This window comes from Onychostoma macrolepis, chromosome 21, assembly GCF_012432095.1.
Source record: "Onychostoma macrolepis isolate SWU-2019 chromosome 21, ASM1243209v1, whole genome shotgun sequence".
NCBI lineage: Eukaryota > Metazoa > Chordata > Actinopteri > Cypriniformes > Cyprinidae > Onychostoma > Onychostoma macrolepis.
In genome coordinates this window covers 1,741,854-1,765,995 of record NC_081175.1, presented here as the reverse complement: position 1 = coordinate 1,765,995, position 24,142 = coordinate 1,741,854, and the positions used below count along the sequence as shown (strand labels likewise).

Sequence of the window (24,142 nt, the reverse complement as noted above, 5' to 3'; positions counted from 1 at the left end):
ATTGTCATATTTAAATGTGTTACTGAAGAGCGTTTCTCGTGCGTGCTGTGCGGAGCAGAGAGATGAGGTGTGGTTTTCTCTTTCTCTGACTGACGCTGCTGTCAGATGCTCTGGACATCAATATTATTGTTCAGCAGTGACCTACCCAAAAGAGCCATCCATCTCTGCACATTAGCATCAGGCCTGCAGACCTGTCTGAGTGCACAGTGCTGTCGCTTACCACAGGCGATCGTTTAGTTTGCTCCTCCAGCCCAGTTGGTAAAAACTATCCAAAATCGCCTTTGTTGGATATGAGGCTCCCAGAGGGTTTAAAGGCAGTCGTGCACCTTGTATATTTGGACTTACTAGATGTTATATATTTAAAACTTACTACTTTCGAATGTGAATGAGATTGCTTTTTCTCTATGTCAAATTTCTGGTAAAACCCTTTCTGGTATGTTTTTATAATAATTTTTATTTTTTATTTTTTTTTCAGCTTCATTGTAACCAATCACATGCATGACAAATCAGAGCGGTTTATATTAGTCCATGAGCCTATCACGAGTTTGCCCGCCCCCTTTTGATTGACAGGGAATAATGAGCTCTCATTGGCTGTTTTTAAATAATCGGCAGCTGTCCGATATTGCAGAAATTACTTTTATCGGCTGAAAATCACTAGTTATATTGGACTTTGTGTATGTAATTTAGTGCATACAAAGTTAGTAAGATTGTTAGTATTGGCTGTATAAAGCAGTGCCATTTATTCCAGTATGATGAGTTCAATAATCTAGCCAGCCATCCACTTTAAGTGCATCACTAAAAAGGCTGCTGGACAAGCAGATGCCAAGAACGCTGATGCCATCATAGTGCAGTGCCAGATAATACATTAATATATATTATGGTGCCACACGATTGATGTATATTACTTTAGCATTGAAATGAAATGTAAAAGAAGACTTTGAAATTATCGTGATACCAAAAATATTCCAAAAATATTTCTAATATTACAGATGTGGCACTCCAATAGAAAAAGCCATTATGGACACCAACGTGGATCTAGTTCCTGTAACCAGAGGTGTCACAAATTAATTTTGAATTCAACTTCCAAAAGACAAAAATAAATATTTTACAAATATTTGATATTATTGTAGGTTCAAAGTCACCTTTTAGTGAATTTTGCTGTTTTGAACCCTAAATATATCATTTAGCCTGTGTGATGCATGCAGAACCAATGAGTTTTTACATGCAAGTGGTTGGGGGAATTCATCCAAAATTGTACAAAATATGAATTTAACAACACAACCAAATAGTTTTAGCATTTAATGAGATATGTATTGTATATTGATTTATAAGCCAGCTTTTTGTGGAAATGATGAGTGCTATATATATCTGTCACAAAATGTGCTTACAGTCACAGAAATAAGGTACAGGTCAACCTCTTTATAATACATGAGAAACCGAATCAATAGGATATTCGTAATAATCTGCAATAGCATGTGTGTTCTAGCTTCAGTCCATCATGAAGAAACCGCAGTAATTATTACAGTTAAAACTGAAGTTGTATTATAAATAATAATACCGTATTGACCCAAATATAAGACGACCCTGATCTTTTAAAAGATGTAATTTTTGGAACAGGCTTTTGAAACCAAATCTTGTGTTTTATTAAGAAAAAACAACATTTTCATATTGCATATTTTTTTCCTATTTTAATATTTGTATTGAATGTATGGTAAACACTGCTAAAATGTACCAACAATTTTTTGATATATCATAAAAATAACAGGTAGCCCATTTGACTTATATAACATTTAGGCTATCCATCTTATAGTAGCCTACCAACATTTAATTATCAGTAGAAGTGAAATCTTATTGTAGCCTTCAAATCTGGGTACTGTCTTATGCTTTAAAATCACTTACAGAGGAAGTTTGTTCCCATCAGGCTTAACATGACAGTCACGACTCGTGCCGCTGCAAGCTTTTCTTTTTCTTTTGTTTTCACTCGCGATCTTTACAACACACATTACATTACTTCTGGGCACACTCGTTTTATGCGTATTTGGCGCCACCTATTGTTGTGGGTGTATTATGTCAAGGTCTAGACCCTGAATATAAGACGACCGCGTTTTTTCAGATGTATTTCAAAGAAAAAAACATCGTCTTATATTCGGGTCAATACGGTAGTTATTTTCATTTGGGATTGGAAACGGTTTTATAGTCGCTGTTTTCCATAAAGCAAAGCAGGATGATCACTGGCAGTCGAGATCAGTTGCAAGTTTGCTTGGTTCATTATAAAATGTCACTATTTATAGGCTACTATAAAATTACAACATTAGACGTGGACTTGTTACTTGTGTCCCCTCAAAACAAAAGCATGACGCCCCTGACTATAACATCCTGGATAACTCGGGCGTAGGGCGGGGTGGATGTGTTGAAGTCTAACAGAGCTTGGTCATCATGTCGATGGGTGAGCTCCAGTGTTTTGACTGTTATGTTGGCAGAAAAGAAGAAACTCTCATGAGCGGATGGTAAATATTTTGGTCACCAGGCAACAAGGCTGCAGCTCTGGATGCATGCAGAGAGGTTTTCTTCAATCCCGCACAAGCATGGCTAATGCTCCACGCCTTAATGTCCTCTGGCTCCGCGTTCTTTGGCTGTGTCTCCCCCACTCCCTATATAACACACTTAACAAATGACAGCACTGTTTGCGTGCACGGCTCAGATTGGACTCTGGCATTCGTCGAACTGTCTGTCCCTCAGAGTCAATACGCTTTCTGCACATTTACATCTTTGCTTTGTCAGCATCCTGCTGAAATCCTTCAGTTTCTTGTCCCAGAATGTGTCCCTTTGTTGTCTTTCATAGGGAACATAGATTTATTGAAATTAATCATGTATGAATAATGCTCTTTAGATTTAAGGTTACATGGGCTTCGTGCACCTATTTTTGTAGTTCCACTCTGGACTTATATAAGCTTCCTGAATGATTAGTTCAGTGCTGTTTTTATGTGGCATTTTGTATCTACGCAGAGCGAGCTGTGCATTGTAAAAGCACTCTTTAACATGATTTAAAATGCTTTCTTGTGGGTTTCAAAACACAAAATGGTTCCTGTCGAGTTGTCTTTGTTAAAATAATGATGAGACGGTTCCCTGTTCAAGCTTACGCTGTCTTTTGAGTTCTGAGGTGACACTGGTGACATGCTGTTATGAACTGATTATTCACAAAAACGTCACTCGGGTGATTTTGACCCTAAGTTGAAGTGATGCATGGAGCTACAGCAGCAAACCTCACATCATGACTGAATTTTAAATAGCAGGACTTTAAATTTACTTTAAACTTTAAGTCGTGTAATGAACGAAATCAGTTTGGGAAGGCTTGGTAATGTTAAGTTTGGTAACACTTTAGAATAGGGAACACTTATTTACGATTAACTATGACTTTTCCCTCAATAAATTCCTAATTTGCTGCTTATTAATAGTTAGTGTGGTAGTTGTTAAGGTTAGGTATTGGATTAGGGATGTAGAATAAGGTCATGTAGAATAATGCATTAATATGTGCTTAATTATTTCTAATAAATAGCAAATATTCTAGTAATATGCATGCTAATAAGCAACTAGTTAGGAGACCCTAAAATAAAGCGTTACCTTAAGTTTTAAGGCTTTTTATGCAATAGAAATGTAAAAGTCTGTGCCCTTCAAGTCAAATCCAAATTTATTTACAGTATATAGCACTTTTCATAATACACATTGTTTCAAAGCAGCTTTGTTATGATTTAAATGTTTATAATTTCTTAGTAACTTCACACTTTATAGTTGCGTTAAGCAGATTAGAGCTGGGTGATAATATAGTTTTGCAACAATACAAGCAATCAAGCAGTTGAGATTTGCAATATAATGTATACAGTATGTATGCGGCTAAAGTTGAACATACTTATATATCCAGCTTTATATGAAGAGCATCATCCAGTGGAGACACAGTGAAACAGCACTGATGCAGTGAGTGATTCATGACTCCCCAGACAGACCGACCATATGCATATGAGCTCAATCGTTTATGTTTTAAAGTTGCACTCAGGGTTACTGCTATATTGATTTTTATGCAATGTGTTTTCGATTCTCCGTGTTCATTGTATTACATTGCGTGATTTATTACATTTGTATGTCAAATGACAGAGGATCTTCTGAGTAATTGATAGTAAAATCTGCTGTTGATTATTTAGCTATTAGTTTTGATGTTTCACCAGTTGTTGGAGCCTTAAATTGAATGATGTCTGTTTGCATCCAGTCCATAAATTCTCAAAAAATTGTTTCTAGAGCAAATAGTTGTAGAAAAGCAATCTTGCAGCAATGTTTAGAACTCGTCGCTGCATGCACATGCAACTTGAATTAAAACTATTTACATTTTTGCAATCTAAATATAATTATAAAGTACGAAAATGTACATTTTTACATTTGTTTTGTAGTCTAAATAAGTATCCTCATTCTCTCTCTCTCTCTTTCTCGTGTTTTCTCAGAGTGAGAGGCTCCTGATTAAAGGCGGTCGGATTGTGAACGATGACCAGTCCTTCTATGCAGACATCTATATGGAGGATGGAGTTATCAAGTAAGCTGCGTTCACATGCACACATATACAGTACAGCCGTACTGGGTCTAAATACAGGTTCTTGTTACTAATTGAAATTAAAGCCACACCCATTCACTGCTGATTCAATTTGAAAAATGTTAAGCTCATATCAGACTTTTAACAACCGATTCACCTAAAGCAACCAATCATATTTTGATTAATTCTTTTTGAGAACTGCTTACTCCTGCTTAGAACAAAGCCAGCTAATATGTATATTAAAAGTCAGCATGAAATGAAAATTAATCTGATTTGTAAATGCATGCTATGCTACGTGTGAAAATGTTTAATCAAAATGGCATAACTCATGAGCGGATGTGTTACATTGAAAATCGTTTGAAAACAATCAATTTATTTAATTTTATTTATTTATTTTTAATAAATGTATTTTACATGTATCATATATAATTTTTACACATAGCATTTTTAAATTGTGAATACCTTAATTAAAAAAATGAATGTTAATAATATACAAAATTTTAGTTATTATATATATATATATATATATATATATATATATTGACAGCCTTATCCTATCTCTCCACATAATAAAAATCTCAAATTACTGATATTTTTAATATTCTGACCATTACTCAAAATAATGAGGATCTACAGGCATCTACAGACCAAATATTTTTTGGTCACCCTTTAATTTAAGGTCCAATTCTCGCTATTAACAAACCATTAACTATGACTTTTCCTAATTTGCTGCTTATTAATAATCAATAAGGTGTTTGTTAAGTTTAGATATTGGGTAGGATTAGGGATGTAGAATATGGCTATGCAGAAAATGTTAATAATATGCCTGCTAATAAGAAACTAGTTAATAGTGAGAATTGGTCCCTAAACTAAAGTGTTACTGAATTTTTTAGTTATTCATAATATTTTAAATATTATTCTCATGATAATGTTTTGCAGTTCTGTCCCTTATGATCTAAGAACAGTTATACAACTGAAAAAATCCCATAGTGTAATTAAAATTCGTCTTTCTGAATTACGAATCTTCTCTCAACTTCAAGGCAACTTGGAGACAACCTGATAGTCCCAGGAGGGGTGAAGACCGTTGAGGCCGATGGGAAGATGGTGATTCCTGGAGGAATTGACATCCACACCCACCTACAGATGCCCTTCAGGGGAACAACCACTGTGGATGATTTCTCCCAGGGCACCAAGGCTGCTCTTGCTGGAGGAACCACCATGATCGGTGAGATCTGTGGAAGATTGCCACGTTTATCTGCAGAGTGGTTTGAATTGAGGGGATAGTTCACCCAAAAATGAACATTTGCTGTTAATTTAGAACAGTAAAGAAGATTTTTAGCTGACATTTAGCAAGTCAGTGGCTACTGTCACTTGAGAGCCTAAAAAATATCAGGCAAGACAAAATTAATCGACAATATTTTGAGGTCTTATGAAGCGAAACGATCGGTTTGTGCAAGAAACTGCACATTATTTAGTAGTTTGTTTATGTAATCATGCAGTGATGTCAAGTTCACACAATTATATTATTTAAGCACCCAATAATGATGGGGAACATGGATGTTTCACATGTCTAAAGCATATAAAGTTAATAAACTAATCTTTATCAGCTCAAATATATATATTTATTTTAAATATTTTTTTATTGAGTGGAAAGTACAAACATAATTATTGAGACAGCAGACATAGTGAAGACTGTCCACATTTTCTTTTTAAACTTTTACAACAAAGGAAACAACAGAAAAAGATCCCCCCACTAAAAATAAATAAATAAATAATTGAGGAGGAAACATGATGATTCAAAAATTCTAATAAATTCAATCAGCGGGCAAAGTTTGAAGGAAGTGAAAATATGTTATAAAAGGTTGCCATTTATCATGAAAAGAACCATAACTGGCATGCCGAGAATATCTTAACTTTTCCAACTTCAAAAAGTACATGGTATCCACAAGCCACTGTGAGAAACCTGGAGGTTTGTTGGACTTCCAAAGAAATAAAATCCGTCGTCTAGCCAATAAAGAAGCGAAGGCAAGCACATCTAACTCTTTAGATGTAAACTGAGTCCAAACTCTAGGAACCCCAAAGATTGCAGTAGTAGGGCAGACATCAACCTTTGGACATAGTCTCAAAATAATTGTTCCAATAGTTACAAAGTACTGGACAGAAAAACAAAAAACAAAAAAACATATGACTCAGATTACAGGGTGACATGTGACATCTATCACAACTGTCGTCAACATTGGAATAAATTGCGGAGAGTCGTGGTTTGGAGTAATGAACCCTATGCAGTATTTTAAACTGTATGAGTGAAAGTCGAGCACATATTGAACTTGAGTGAATTCTATTAACATCAGCTCAAATTTTAACACATTTAGAAACCATTTAGGAACGAGAACACTGGAAATAATGGTAATAACTGAATTAACCGGCAAAAATATTATTTAATATTGTTGAGGGAGCCTATGTATCTTAATTTATTCCACCAAAACTGCTTTATATGGATTAAATCAGGTAGAAATATATCTTTAATGTAACGATGTTGGTATGTTTTGCAGTGAAGCTCTATGCTTCACAGAACAAAGTGTGTGTGTGTGTGTGTGTGTGTGTGTGTGTGTGTGTGTGTGTGTTAATAAAAAGGGATAAACATTGACAACAATAGTAGGCTTCCGGTGACCACACAAAGCTCCTGTATGCAGCCCACGGGGGAAATTCTAGTTGCGTGGAAAGACAGCAGGCCTTTCTGACCGCTGCAGGCTACAATCATGAAGAAAAAGTGACAACAGCTGGAGTATAACAGTGACCTGTTGTACAGTAAACACTGTGTTAACCAGGGACCGTTAGCACTGATTCATTTTAGAGTAAATATGCAGCTGTATACATCCCTTTGTTCCCAGAGGAAGTGTGTGCTAGATTATACATGCAGATAATATGGAGACAATGAAGAAGCAGTGAAATATTGAGAGGCTCCTCGCTGAATCTGATTATGTTCCTGGCCTAATGGTCTGAAAATATTATCAGTAGTATTTCAGTGTGATTCTGGGAAACACATTCTGATTCTAAAATGATTCATTATATACCTTTCTTTTTATATTAATGAACAAGTTGACCAATTTTGGATTAAGTAATTAGAAATTAACAATGGATTAATACAACTGGATGATATTTAGTTAGGAACTAACTAAATATACAAAATATACAAGCAAATATAAATTACTAAAAGGGAAGAAAGAAACACTTTACAAGTAATGAACACAAAGTAAGTGTATGGAAGTTTTCCAGACAAGGAGTGAGGGATAAAAGTGAGTGATAAAAAAATAAAAAAAATAAAAAAGTGCAGAATAGATTCAGAAGTTTTCAGAATTGATTCAGAATCATTCAAAGGGGCTCATGGTGCATCAAGGAATCTTTTTTTTTTTTTCTCCCACCCCAGAAAATACTCTGAAGTTATTATTGTAATTATATTTAAAGCAATGAATAAAACATTTAAGTAAACAAAAATAAATAAATGTAAAATAAAATCAAGTTCCAATGACTCAATCATCAAAAAAATTGTAATAGTAATTTAAATCAAAAACTGCTCATGCATCTTTGTTTGGACTGTTATTAATATGCAGTGGTTGCCTCTCAGTTTAAATGAAATGAGCACAGGCAGAGCCTTAGTTTGTTTATATGAAGAGATTTCTTTTATTTGGATTATTTATTTATTTGATTTGGGATTTGTTTTAAAAATTTAGTTTTGTAATGTGAGTCAATCAGTCAAATTCACAAATAAATGTGCTGCATTTTGTCTGAGCAACAATAAAAGCACTTCTTTTCATATAATTTGTCTTAAATCTTATTTTATTATCGTAAATATTGTTTAGTATCGTGAATTGCATCATGAGTTGAGTGAATCGTAACATCCCTAGTTGGTCTGCATAACCAGAATTTCTTGCTCTTAGAAAAATAGCCTTCCTAGATGATTCATACAGCTTTATAGCTCCAATTTACACACATTTTAGTAAGTTATTTAACAAAAATATGAGCTTTGTTGTCTGAATAAGCCTCTGTCGTGTGTGTCCCCTGCAGTGGATCATGTGATCCCGGAGCCGGGCTCTAGTCTGGTGGAGGCGTTCGATCGCTGGCGCGAGTGGGCGGATGAGAAAGCATGCTGCGATTACTCTCTGCATGTGGACATCACCCACTGGAACGACAGCATCAAACAAGAGGTCCTGAGTCTCATTAAGGAAAAAGGTGGGAGATCTTTTACTACTATTACACATTTTTATGATTGCTTACACACCAGGGGCGTAGCGTCTGAGTATGCAGGGTATGTAGGTGCATATGGGCCCGGGCAGATTGGGGGCCCGCCGAGCCGAGGGGGGACTTTTAATTGAAATGAGGCAGGCCTCAAATCTAGGTCCTAGTCCTTGTCCCACAGCTTGTCAGAATTCTCGGCCCGAGAATTTTCTCTTTTTACACAGCTGCTTTTGCAGCCGTTAAAATAGTTAAGTTTTGGTTTTTAATAGCAAAGTGGTTATATTTCTTTTCATTTCTGTATTAAGAAAGGTGATTTTCACCTAAATTTGACGGTCCTCAGAATATTTTCTGCTATGAATATATGAACATATTATATATCAAAATAAAGAACCGAGCCTCTGCTTTTAAACAAAAAAGACTATTTTATTCTGTCTTCACGTGTTCATGTTTTATCACCACTTGAATGCACATAGGTTTCATCAGAAATACAATATTTTGGACAAAAAACTGAGAAAAATACATTTTTATCAAAGTAGTGCATTTTCAAGCAAAATACATTCAAATGCCATATTCTTTCACCTGTAAATAATTATATGAATAATTGAAATTGCATTCAATAAACAGAACAAACACACACACTCATGCATAGCCTATTTTTATACACACACACACACACACACACACACACACACACACACACACACACACACACACACACACACACACACACACACACACACACACACACACACACACACACACACACACACACACACACACACACACACACACACACACACACACACACATATACACATATACACACACATATATATATAGATCACGCACACACACACACACACACACACACATATACACACACATATATATATAGATCACGCACACACACACACACACACACATTCAGATTGACAGGTTATCGGTCTATACACGACACAACAAAAGATGCTTCTGTATCTGAAAAGGCATCTCCCTCACTGACTACTTCGTCCCAATCAGATTCAAAATGGTAAAAACATGATCTATATATGATCTACATTTTCTCTGATCCTTCCACTTATGCCGATCGCGAAGAGTTTTTGCTCATAAATGCGCTTTCTGCCGTCTCGGTCTTGAACAGGAGCGCTTCACAATGATGAACCGAAACTCAGCGAATACTTGCCTCACAGACATAATAAAAATATCTATAGAATGCTTTAAATTACTACTTTAAAATGAAATAATTTAAATCAGAAAAACAAAAACTCTTTCATTATGTAATCCGTAAAGATGCATTTCTCTCTAAAGACGCATCCAATGAGGAGATGGCGAGTCAGGATCGTCGACTTCACCTTTGCGACACTGACTCAGAAAACACTAGTTTATTAATAAAGAATTCAAATATATCTTTACTATTTTTAACCATTTTCTTTCCCGTTTTTGTTTGTTTTTTGGGCTGCTGTGCCAAGATTGTGTTTGCATGCATTACAAATAGCCTACAATGGCATTTTAGTGCCACGTTGAAAAATAACTAACTAAATAAATAAGATTAATGTCATAATATTTTAAGAATAAAGTCAAAATTACGATAATAAAATCATGTTATGTTGCGTGAAGTTGGAGCCCATAACATCTGGGGTGGCCCGTACAAATTTTTTGCATATGGGCCCAGGGCTGACACTGTTACACACAATTTCTGAAACTATGGCTTCTTTTCTCTAAACTCTACAAACAAAACCACAAAACATGCACACAACATGCAAAACATTACGCATCTCTTGCAAACACTTATTTCAAAACTATTTGAACTCTTATAAAGATGGTGTTTTTGCATAGTAACTACAGCATCGAATGATTGGCCATATACACACCAAACTACACATGGATATTTTGTGTTTTAGCATCTAGATGAAAATAAAAATTCTGAATTGTTCAAAAATGGTCCATCATACTAAAACAACCCTCTGAAGTTATAAATATAAGCAGTACAACATCCCAGAGGGAATGTGTTGTGATTTGACAAGTTATTTTTGGACTATCATTTGAACTATTTCTGAAAATTATGCTGCTTTATTACAGCTTAAGCTACAAATGAGCACAGAATATGTTCTTCTGCGTATTACTGTGTGCAAACTAATGTGCTTTTAGTACAGTAGAGCATTTTATTTATTTTGAAAAGGATTATAATAAATCGATATTTATAGTGACATTTATTTTCAGGTGCAGAATTTTTTATGCTACTTTAAAAGTCAGCATAAAAATCAAAAATCATTCCACATCTCTGGTCTTACTGAGCATGATTCAGCACTTTATATTGTTTAATGTTTTTCCCCATCCTGGTATTTTCACCATTCAGTTAATTGATGATGGATAAAATCCCCACCCTACTTTTTTGTTTTCTAGTTTGAGATTTAGAAATGCATAACATTATGGAAATTAAAAAAAATAAAAATAAATTAAAAAAAAAAATGGTTGTGAATGCTGGCAGAGTTTATGTTTTCTGATTTATTTGTTCTGTCCAAATAGGAGTGAATTCTTTCCAGGTCTATATGGCTTATAAAGACCTCTATCAGATGAGCAACAGCGAGGTAATCTAAATAAATTATTATAAAGAAATTATAGTTATTATTTATTTATTTATGTATTAATTTATTCATTTGTTTGTTTGTAAAAAAAAACAGAATAGTGATGTGGATATACACATTCTTTCTGTTGGGAGTTATTTCTATCTGATCTTAAAAATGACTTTTGTTGGTGTAACATAATGTTGGGTTTTGTGTTCACTCAGAATTGTTCACAAATCTCTCCTCACAGCATTTTATGTAGAATAATTTATCCATTTATTAATGAGTATTTATATATTGGTGCATATAAAAGTACTATGTACCAATATATAAATGTTATTCTCCCATTACCTAATTTTATGAAAAATGCTTTAATTTTCTTTAAAAACAAGATTAGACTAGATTTCCACCATTCATACCGTTTACTTGATCGCATTGTTACCAAAAAAAAAAGTTATTTTAAAGCTATTTTCACTCTATTTTTCTTTGTGTGTATGAACAGCTTTATGAGATCTTCACCTTCCTTGGAGAGCATGGAGGAATCGCACAGGTCCACGCTGAAAATGGAGAAATAATTGCTGAGGTATGTGAACCTTATGAATATTAAAGGGGTCATGAAATGGAGAATCAAAAGACATTACCATTAATGTGTGTCATCGTCATATGAAATCAAGGAGGAGTCTATCGATCGCAAGAGTCATACTGCTGTTAGCTAAAGAAAGAACATTTTTGGTGCAACAAAACTTTGCAAGATTTATAAACCGATCTAGAGAAACATGATATAAACATCTGAAAGTGCATTTTCTGTCTAATTTACTGTTAAATGCTCTCCTTCTGATGACAATGACTGCAATAAAAATAGCTTTTCAGTCATCAGAGATTCTTTCTTCTTTAAGATTAAAAACAGAATCTATTACAGAAGCACTTATGTACAGTAAATGTTGAGTGGAACCAGATCCAGAGTCAATAAAACCCTCTCTAGTTTCTGTGTTTTGTGAGATATGTATGTGGCCATGCACAGTGTTGGGTAAGTTACTTTCAAAAAGTAATTAATTACTATTTCTAATTACATCATCAATATTGTATTTAAATTACTTTAATTACTCTCTCTGAAAGTAATTTAGTTACTCAATAAGTAAATTAATTATTAAAATCGCTAATTAGGCTACATCATAACATCCCTATAAATCTTAAAGCATTGACAATAGAAATTAAACTCTTTATTCTTTCCATTTGAGTCAAACATAGAATAGTTTAGCCTTTTATCTTTAAAACAACTGTAATACTTAAACATTTTTATAAAAAATGTAACCTTCTTTGGTTAACAAATAGAAATACTCTACAAAATATCTGAATAACAAAAAAGCTTAAGAAAAGTTAAACAATACAAGACGGCAAGATGTTCAGGAAAAGCCCAACTAGTAAAATCCGTACAGGTTTATGTAAAAATAACATGTTAACTAATGTAGGTAAGAATAAATTACATAAATGATCTCCTCCGCTGAATAAAGCCATATCAGATCGCGCTGTTCTTCTGAGGTTAATTACTCATAGCAGGTCTTCTTTCAAAAACGATGAAAATTAGATGAATCTTGATTTTCTTTTTTTTTTATCTGTTTTTTTATCTAGATGAGGGTGTTTGCACGCAAGACTGCATATAATGAGCTTAGATATGGGAGAGACTGTACCTCGGTTTTATACAGATTACATAATCAGAGAATATTCGTTTTCGATTTGAATTCGTTCATTTAAAATTAGACATATGCAAAAAATTAGACATTTCAAGCTTTCTATAGACATATTTCTCATGTCTCTGTGTCAAGTATTCGCTGAGTTTGTGATGCGTAGAAAGTTGCTCACGGAGACCTAGGGGTAGTCGTGGCCTAATGGTTAGGGAGTCGGGCTTGTAACCTGAAGGTTGCTGGTTTGATTCTCGTGCCGGCAAGAATTGAAGGTGGGGATGAACAGCACTCTCTCCACCTTCGATACCATGACTAAGGTGCCCTTGAGCAAGGCACCGAACCCCTAATTGCTCCCCAGGTGCTGGAGCAAGGCTGCCCACTGCTCCGGTTGTGTGTTCACTGTGTGTGTGTGTGTGTGACTGCTGTCTGTGTGCACTTGGATGGGTTAAATGCAGAGCACCATTTTGAGTATGGGTCACCATACTTGACAATATGTCACGACTTAACTTAGACGGCAGAAAGTCTTATCTGTATCTGAGTATTTAAGGTTTCTTTGTGAATCAGGAAAAACTGAAAGTGAACACGCCGGCACGCAGAGGGTTAAAGACATTGCATAAAATTTTATCTTTAGACGGTAAATTTAAATTTCAAATTCAATGTCGATTTTAGAACTGTTGAAATTATTTACAGTATTTAACGCAACTACTTTATAAGTAACTGTAATTAAATTACCTAAAAATGAACAGTAATCCCTTACTTTACTTTTTCAGTGGATAAGTAATTTAATTACAGTTACTTAGTAACACGTTACACCCAACACCGGGTATACATTACTTTTAAGGCCTCTTGGTTATTCTGTAACCATGTATTCCTAAAGTGAATTAGATGAGAAATGCGTTCACAGGTCAAGCAGTGCTGTGTGTTTTTTTAATGAGGTTAATCCCAGGATATTTCAGTGAAGTCCTTGCCCTCTGTCTCTCTGATGAGTGGGAGGATACGGTACTACAGTATACTGTCTGTCCTGAGTTTCTGATCATCTGGACGTGATCCGGCTGGCCTCCATTCATTACAGACGAGGTTTCTCCTCTGCGATTATCTATGAACTGCAGTTACTCTGCTCACTTACATTATCGTTCTGTTGAGATTCCGTTAAACAACTTAACAAAATACTGTAGTTAGGAATACTGTAAATTTTGTATTATTCACTCACTTAAAACTCACACATGCTGTTATTTTTATTTTTTTCCAGTGAAACACAATAGGAATAGAAGAACTTTCATGCTTTTTTTTTTCTCAATAAAACATCAATTCATAGTAACTGTCAAGCTCCAAAAAGGTTTTATAAAAGTGATTCGTATGACACTTCCTTGTGAAAATAAGTGCACTTAATTGTATTGAATGTGCAATTGTATTGAAATCTTGAAAGTATATTTTTAAAAACTGTACTTGCAGTTAATATAACATTAATGAAATAAAAGGCCACTTAAGTGTCATTTCATCTCATGTTTCTTAACACACTTAAGTAAAAGGGCTTTAAAAAAGTAACTTTTAAAAAGTGCACTTTGTAAAAATCTTTAATGTATTCTACAGTACGTTAAATTAATGAATAAACCATTTGGGGAATACCACAATCAACACTTATTACCGTTTTTGTAGTATTGTTTTGAATTGATCTCATCAGTGTATAAGACTATATTGCAGTGTGTGTGTTTTTGAGGATTTGTGTGTCATGTCTGAGAGCAAAGTTTGGTGTTTCAGCAAGATTGAGTTGTTTTGAGTGAAGAGCTTCATTTTGGCCTAAATATAGGAAGTTTGGGGAATTGAGTTAGAAGTTATGGATTTGTGTTTAGAGTTTTGTAAAAAAGAAGCATAATTTCAAGAAATGTGTTTAAGCAATCGAGATGTAGTAGATTGCATCTATATCATTATAACTGTGTAATTACAAATATATTTAAATACACAACATACAAGTTTCAATAGAAATAACATTAAGGTATATTTGATTTAATTTAATTGAAGGGGAATAGCAAATCCAGAGTCACTCATACCAATCCTGAACATTGCAAATGCTTTTATTACTTTCATTAATTATAAAATAGAGCAACATTTCTGAAACGCTGTCTCAACAAAGCCATTATTACCGGTGGAGAACTTTTGCCGCCTCAACATGTGCGATTTCCACATTTGCAGCCTTTTCATGCTGTCTTCATAATGAAAGGACAAACTTTTGGACTTACAGTACAAATGAGTTTTGGCATCTTTGGATTTGACGTCTCATGTAACAATTCCCTTAAGCTCTACAGTATTTAATAACAAGTGATATGCATGCTGGTTTGGAAACCAGACATTGCTCAATCATAAAAGCTAGCTGTGGTCACATTATATTATTCACTGTGATATGGAAAAGAGCTGATCTTCCTGAAAAAAAATGTTGGTGTTCCTCAAAGTAAATCGTTACGCAGTTTCCTTGTTTGGGTAAACAGTTCCTTTAATGACATTGTTCATGCACCACATATGTTAAAAAAGCATGCATAATACAAGTACAATTCAAAGAGTGACAGAAAAGAAGCTCATCTCGTCTGTGTGTTGTTCAGGAGCAGAACCGTATGCTAGAGATGGGCATCACCGGACCCGAGGGACACGTTCTCAGCCGTCCAGAGGAGGTCAGTGAGCACAAACACAGCTGTATGGGGGTTCGTTAGTGCTATAACATCACTGCAGGCCCTGGGAAATATTTGTTTCTCAGTTCTCAATGTAAAACTCACTATAAGACACGGAACTTGTATTAAATCAGTTGCATCAATCTGATTTCATGTTGAAAATTGTCCCGTCCCACAGATTTAATTAGTCTGGCATCAGTAGGTCAGTGATCTTTCGCAGACATGATCCTTTATCTGGCTTTATTGAGGTCAGCCAAGAAAGTGGGGAGGGGAACTAGATTTGTAAGGCCTTTTAGCTGTGCCTAAAACTAAATCAAGAGAGTGTGTGTTTGTGACTGTGTATCGGCTTTTGAGTTAGGCTGAATCTGTGTGTGTATGTGTGTGTGTAGCTGGAGGCTGAAGCCGTGTTTCGAGCCGTCACTATTGCCAGTCAAACCAACTGTCCACTCTATGTGACCCGCGTGATGAGCAAGAGTGCTGCTGACATCATCTCGCAGGCCAGGAAAAAAGGTACACAATATCGCATACATTTAAATCCTGATCAGCAATCAGTTTGCCCTAGTAAAAAAAGGAGTATGTTTAAAATGCATTTATTTTATACAAAGTACTATACTCATTGTCACGCAATGCTGATGTTGTTAACATTAATCATTTGAGAATAAAGTATAACAATAATAATACTTTACACGGTTAGATGTGATATGAACCGATCGTTAGATTTAATTACCATTGGTAGCACAATTTATCGTAATGCTTTTTTCCTCAGTTGGTCAGAACAAACATGGCAGACTTGTTACTTACTTGTTCTGATGACAATATACGGTCACAAATCTTAATTGGGTCATATATTCCAAGACATAGGCTAGAATCTGTGATTCCTAAGTACAGTATCCACACTGGTGCGGTGACTGACAGTCACACATACTCCTCAAAACATTAGATTCATCCACGCTGGAGCGGTGCCGGAGTACAACCCCACGCAAGGAAGATAATTCTGCACAGAGCTGCAATTCCAGGTTTTCAAACAGAGATGGCGACAAAGAGGCAAAACTTACGGACTGTAGCTTTAACTATTGAAATTAAAAATATTAAATAAATAAAATTAATGGTTACTGCTATTAATAATAAGTAAATAATATGTTAAAACATTAGCATGTAGACGTTAAATATTGTTAGATTATGTAATTACGTTGCATTAAAAAGATCAAATGAATGTAATAAAATGACAAAGAAACACAGGTAACAGAACAAGTGTCAGGTCTGTGGTTATGACGAAATCAAACATCCCAATTTCAGATTCAGTCACACATTTTAATATAGTCCTACCTCCTGAAACTTTACAGTGTGTATTTAGTAGCATGAAAATAAAACTTTTATTTAAGTTATGAATGGGTTGTATACAGAAATCAAAACGCACCCTTTATAATCAATGAAACTGTGTGAAAATTCCCAATACAATAAAACAAATCTATCTGTACTGCGCAATGAATCTCGTTTACATCATGTTTATACTTTTTTTGTTATGAAACAATTTGCAACTTCTGACTTGAAAGACTCTGATTGGCCATTGTCCTCACATGCTCAACAAACATGTCTGTGATTGGCTAAAAGCTCTATGCTGCACATTGTAAATAGAAACCTTTGACTTTCTTCACAGAGCGTTCTCACAAATTTGTGAATGTTTAAAAGTAGCTGCTGATTAGTCACTTATTATGTACTTATGACAACAGAATTTGTAATATTTACCACATTTCATATATAATTGTGTGAATACAAACAATGTTCTGGAGAAGTTTCAGAGTGAGCTTCCTGGGAAACAAGGTGCAGAACACGATGAAATGTCTGAAAAAATAAGAAATCGCAGCATGAGCATATCAGCAGCGTAACGCTTGAGCTTTCACAGATGTCGACTAGTTTACACATCTCATCTGAGTTAAACCTCTGTTGAGTTACACTCATCTTTGACATATATATTCATGACAGTAATTACCTTCGTTTGGATACAACTGTGTGGCATGTGTGTAAATTACAGTTTAATTATTATAAATGTATTATTATTCATTCGTCATTTAATTATATGTTAGCTGTCTATACATTATTTGCACTCTATGAAATGTGTATTTTATGTGCACTGGCTGGTGTGTTGTAAAGGTTTCACAATCCATCATTATAATAGCTCTTGCTGTTTAGTTACTGTAAATCATTCAGATGCAATGCTCTTGCTATGGGAGAAAGGTTTTGTCTTAACAAGTTAAGTGTTATGCGACACAGTTTTAGAGAAGTGTCAAGTACTCAGGAGTACAGAAACCAGCCGATATTATTTTAGACAACTATGGTTTTTCAAATGCAAATAAATAAAAGTGTAAATGTTAAGGATGTAAACGTTAAATTAAAAAAAAAAATGGAATTAATTGCATGATATGCCAGTTAATCACAGATGAAGTTTCTCCTCTGGCTTTTATTTGTGGACTTCAGTTCAGTTATTCCCAGTGTAGATTCTGTAAAATTACATAAAGAAATAATTCAGCCAAAAATGAAAATGATCATTTATTTACTCATTCAAAAAATGTATACTGGTGTTTTGTCAGTGAAATCAAAAAGAAGGAATTTTGAAAAATTAAATCACAGGGCTGTAAAATGATTAAATCCATCCAATTAATTACATGTATTGCATGCATGCATTCAGATTCAGATATGTTAAACGGAAGCTCAGCCGTACTTGCATCAAGCAAGCACTTTTGAGCTTCACATAATACCACATTTCATGTGCTCTGCGTATGGGCGTTGATCAGTGTTTATATGTGATTAAACGCTAAAATTAAATCATATAAAGCGACCATGACGGTGAAAAAATTAGGTGAATGGACTTTCAATAGAAAAATCTCCCAGATATCATTAAAAATATTTACATTTGTGTTTTGAAGATGAATGAAAGTCTTATGGTTTTGGAATGTTGTCAGTAAATGATTACAAAACTAATTATTTAATAAAGTGTAGTGTGCAATGTACTCTGAAATGGTTGCTATAGCGTTCCCAAAAGTGCGGTAAAATGTTTTACAGTCTCTATTACGATATTCATCACTTTTCTGGTGTGTTCAATTGGGTACTTAATCACTGTCAAAAACCTGTGACATTCTAGACTTTGCCTCTTTATTCTTTTAGACTGTCCTGAATGGAGACTAAAGCTTTGTGTCAGTGGAGATTTATAAGTTAGTTCTGTGCAGTTTCATCCTCTCAATGCTTTTAATGAGTTTTGCAAAGGTCTTAGATGCATTTACTTGCTATAACAAGCATCACTGGTTAAACTGCTCATACATAGGTTTAGGGATTTGAACAAACCCCTACTCATATAATTCATCCCACACCGTTTGTGCTCAGATCATAGGGTTTATTGAGGAGAAGTGTGCTGGTACTTTTCTGAACATTTGGACGCATGGTTTTTGGCTGGAGGACAAAGGAAAAAAAAACTGATTTACATTGAAGGTCATATTTAGACCAGAAGATCATAGAGAACTGTTTATTTCTAGGTAATGTGGTGTTTGGCGAGCCGATCACGGCCAGTTTGGGAACCGATGGGACTCATTATTGGAGCAAGAACTGGGCAAAGGCGGCGTCCTTTGTGACCTCACCACCCCTCAGTCCTGACCCAACCACTCCAGACTACCTAAACACCCTGTTGGCCAGGTAAACACAAGCATATCCTAAAAATATTACATCATTTTACAATACAGTTCTGTCAGTTAGTTCTTAACCGGTGGGTCTTTTAACTTATAGTCTTTTAACTTATAAAACAATTGACTAGAAGTCATTGATTGAAAATATGAAAAACAATATAGTTGATATTTTAAGTTTATTGTAAAATATTTCACTGATGGACTGGCCATCCATCCAAGGTGTGTCTCTACTTATGGCCAGAGATGCTGGGATACACATTTAAAAATAATAATACTGTCAAAATCATTGTTTTATCTGAATCATCCTAACTACATAAATGTTTACCACCAAAACTACTTTATATGGGTTAAATAAGGTAGAAATATCCCTTTAAAGTACCACTTTATTACACTTTGCAGTGTAGGCAAAAATTTGTATACACAAATGAATTAGTCATTGAATTATTCACTCAATTTAGCCATTGAATAATTCAACAATTTGTTCAAAACTGCTGGGGATTCATTTATAAAATGTGCACACACAGAGGTTTGATCTTAGAGTGTGTGTACGGCAAAATCCACACTATTTTCATATTTATAAAAAAAACGGTCTTTGACATTGAAAAGTGCTTTGTGGCAAGTCAGGGTCTAAGCAGGCGTACACACTTTTTGCATTTGCAATTGATTATTTTCACATCTGAAAGAGGCACAAAATATGTGTATGTTCATTCACTGAATCACACGTACGCACATTTGAGAAATGATTGTAAGATCAAGTGGGATGATTTCTACACAACGTTTTATAAATGAGGCCCCTGATATACAGAACAGTAACACTCTTTCTCATGTGATACCACAGCACTTCATCTAAGACTGTAGCACAGACCCCAACAATCTGACTTGTTATAGCTGTAGTATTTATTATTTTAGGCTAAATACCATCAATTTCAAAATTTTGTCTTTTACATGTACAGTACAGTCAGTGAAGTAGTGTGATGTGTTTGTGTGTTTCAGTGGTGATCTGTCAGTGGTGGGCAGCGCTCACTGCACATTCTCTGTGGCTCAGAAGGCCATTGGGAAAGACGACTTCACTCAGATTCCTGAAGGAGTGAACGGAGCGGAGGAGAGGATGTCCATCATCTGGGACAAGGCTGTGGTGAGGATCATTCTACTTCACATTCTCAGATCCAGAAAATATAAAATATCTGAATATTTACTCAATACATTAACTCTTTCCCCACTATTGACAGAATTTTCCAGCTTTCAGTGTTTTCACTGTTATATGGTAGGGGGCGCTATTACACATCTTTTAAAAGAGTACTGAATCTCTGGATCAAACCTTAGAGTGTAAAATAAGATGGCCAAAACATCCCAGTATGACCGCTGTCATCTTGCGCCAATGACATATTTTGAAGCCCGAGTCTGTGCAGTAGTGATTCGTTTGAAGCGAGAGCCTGCGCAGTAGTGATTCGTTTGGAGCGTCAGTCTGCACAGTAGTGATTTGTTTGAAGACTGAGTCTGCGCAGTAGTGATTCGTTTGGAGCATGAGTCTGCGCAGTAGTGATTCGTTTGGAGCATGAGTGTGCAGTAGTGATTCGTTTGGAACGTGAGTCTGTGCAGTAATGATTTGTTTTTCGTTTGGAGCGTGAGTCTGCACAGTAATGATTCGTTTGAAGCGTGAGTTTGCACAGTAGTGATTCCTTTAGAAAGTGAGTCTGCGCAGTAGTGATTTGTTTGGAGCGTGAGTCTGTGCAGTAGTGATTCGTTTGGAGCATGAGTGTGCAGTAGTGATTAGTTTGGAGCGTGAGTCTGTGCAGTAGTGATTCGTTTGGAGCATGAGTGTGCAGTAGTGATTCGTTTGGAGCATGAGTGTGCAGTAGTGATTCGTTTGGAACGCGAGTCTGCACAGTAATGATTTGTTTTTTGTTTGGAGCGTGAGTCTGCGCAGTAGTGATTCATTTGAAGCGTGAGTCTGCACAGTAGTGATTCGTTTGAAGCGTGAGTTTGCGCAGTAGTGATTCATTTGAAGACTGAGTCTGCGCAGTAGCGATTCGTTTGAAGACTGAGTCTGCGCAGTAGTGATTCGTTTGGAGCAAGAGTCTGCCCAGTAGTGATTGTGAGGTGGAGCCATGGTATCAAAGTCCCACCCAAACTTCCGCAGACCCAATCGCAAGCTCACAATCTTGACGCACCCTGTTTTTATACCGAATAGCTAACTAAAAGCAAACCTAGTAGAAAAACGAACACTTGATCATACACAGTGGCATAGCGCAAATCCACAAGTCTGAGGACCCCCTCCCAATCCGGGATGCATCGGAATATTGGAAATATTTCTGATTTAAACCGTGTAATTTGATTATTTAGTTTTGCTCACGTCCCATTCATTTACATGGTGAGGTTGGGGTTTATGACCTATGCTGCAGCCAGCCACCAGATGGCGATCAAATTGTTTTGGCTTCACTTTTCAGGATGTGTGCGGCACACTTGGATCAAACACAGGTGAAGCAGCAGCACAAACAAGCGATCACATATGTAAGCAGTGCATATGTAAAATAGCGCGATCATCAAATATTAAACAACATATAAATCAAAACTGCCTAATGTTACTGAATGAAATGCCAACCCAGGAAGTGGTCTAGGACTGGGAGGCTTTGGGCGTGTTGATGGACTCAATCTACTCAAGTCTATATTTTGATCATTGATCTGAATCCCATCTGGATGTAGTCAGCTTCTCGTTTAAAATGTTGCTGCTTTCATGCAACTTACCCATATTCAAGTGTTGATCAAAAAGAATGCATGAAGCTAGAATAAAACAGGTTGTTTTGTTTAAAAGCAGAGGCTATTCTTTCTTTAAAAAAAAAGAAGCATGTTCATATATTCATACAACAAATTATTTGGGGGCCATGAAATCTGAAAAAAATGCTGACGGTGGCTGGCAGCTTTAAAAAAAATTCCTGGCAGGGAAAGAGTTAATTAATTCATTTGTACGCTAATGTGGATGTGAAAATAGGGCCCTAAATCTTATATACATTACTTTCTTCTCATAAGTGTACCAGTAAAGCTCCAAAATAAAGCAAGCACTGTGTGTGATTCTCAGTTGTCTGTTTTTCCTTTGCTCAGGTCACTGGTAAAATGGATGAGAACATGTTTGTCGCTGTGACAAGCACCAATGCTGCCAAGATCCTCAACCTTTATCCACGCAAGGGTCGGATAGCTGTGGGATCAGACAGCGACCTGGTTATCTGGGACACAGACGCCGTCCGGACCATCACTGCAAAAACTCATCATTCTGTAGGTGCTCTTTAAATAAATCCAGTGAACGCACTGTATACTCACATTTCAGAGGAACATCTAAACATAGAGAGGGAACTGAAGCTGACCTTCACTGACCTTCCAGTTCCTCTGAGCGGAAATAGATGCTTCTAACGAAATCAAACTGTGTGTTCATACAGGAACACGTCGTAAATAAAACCACTGGATAGAAACAGGCCACAAACACAGGAGATATCTGACAATCAGAGTTTCCTGTTGTTGCCTTATTAAGTCTCAGCAGACCTTTATTACTGTAGGAATGTGTTGATAAATGAGAGAAGAACTGCAACTCTGCAAGCATCACTTTTAATGAACCAACCACTAACAGCAATAGATTTAAATGATATCTCATTTCATGCAGCTTTTCAAAGTTTGCCGTTACTTTTCAAATCAATTACATATTACAGTTTCACTAATCAATTAGTGAATTTCATAAAGAGAACTTATTATGGAAATGATATACTATATAAGAATATACTTAAGTGCAAACTGAATGTAATGTTTTCAGACACTTAACTGCATGTTATATACAGTTAAATTAAAATGTACTATAGTTTACATTTATATTAAATGCAATTAGTTAGAACTCTCAAAACTTGAGTGCTTTTTGACCCACTTAAGTAGGACATAAGTACATCTTTATATGTAATTTCATAATTACTTCTGTTGTCTTTGGAATATTTTCATGATTACACATATGTAATAATGAAGTTGCAATTTAGTACATTTAAAATATATTAACTTTGTGATGCTCCACCTCATCTGTAGGATAGAGTTATTTATGATCTTTCACACTCAAGTCAAATGCCTTTCTGACCTCCTCGTATGTCCATTTTTCAGCTTTGCCTTATTTTGTTATTATTAGTATTTTCTTTCCATATTTCTAGCACGTATTTACATAGAAAAACGATGGAAAAGTAAAACATTGGAATTGAAAATCACGTGTTCTGTGTGAACATTCCCTAAGGCATTAATATGTGCTTTATAAATACTAATTAACAGCCAATATGCTAGTAACATGCATGCTAATAAGCAACTATTTAATAGTGAGAATTGGGTCACAGTCCAATAGACGTTCTGAAGAACCTGCGGTGAGCGGTTTATCAAACATCAGCATAAGAGCATTAAACTGCTCCCTCCGGTCACATTAGTAACCGTAAAAAAGGTTTTCATTTATAAAGCTCTAAAAAACTTACTGACTGATGTTTAAGTGCACTTCCTGCAAATATGGAAAAATATAAAGGGTCTCAATTAAATATGTGCAGTTTCACATGATTAGTGCAAATTGTCACATGACCAGAGCAGTTTATTTCCTGTTTGCACCTCGAGAAGATGATGACTGCATCAAAGCTCCAAAACGAAAGGCTAGTAAAGTATGTTAACATAAAGATATGACAAAGATTTTTGGTACACATTATCTTTAGCATGTCTAGTATTAATAAACAAATTCACATATATT

The 24,142-nt window shown here is 35.4% G+C and overlaps 1 protein-coding gene across 1 annotated transcript in view; it reads left to right on the top strand.

Annotated features, from left to right (window-relative positions):
• dpysl3 (dihydropyrimidinase like 3) overlaps positions 1 to 24,142 on the top strand; it is a 31,500-nt gene that overhangs the window by 824 nt on the left and 6,534 nt on the right. The window contains exons 2-11 of the mRNA XM_058759012.1: positions 4,491 to 4,579; positions 5,617 to 5,801; positions 8,642 to 8,806; positions 11,339 to 11,400; positions 11,879 to 11,959; positions 15,653 to 15,721; positions 16,108 to 16,228; positions 19,246 to 19,402; positions 20,386 to 20,527; positions 22,492 to 22,662. Of these exons, the coding sequence (XP_058614995.1) occupies positions 4,491 to 4,579; positions 5,617 to 5,801; positions 8,642 to 8,806; positions 11,339 to 11,400; positions 11,879 to 11,959; positions 15,653 to 15,721; positions 16,108 to 16,228; positions 19,246 to 19,402; positions 20,386 to 20,527; positions 22,492 to 22,662 (1,242 nt within the window). The remainder of the gene's footprint in view (positions 1 to 4,490; positions 4,580 to 5,616; positions 5,802 to 8,641; positions 8,807 to 11,338; positions 11,401 to 11,878; positions 11,960 to 15,652; positions 15,722 to 16,107; positions 16,229 to 19,245; positions 19,403 to 20,385; positions 20,528 to 22,491; positions 22,663 to 24,142) is intronic.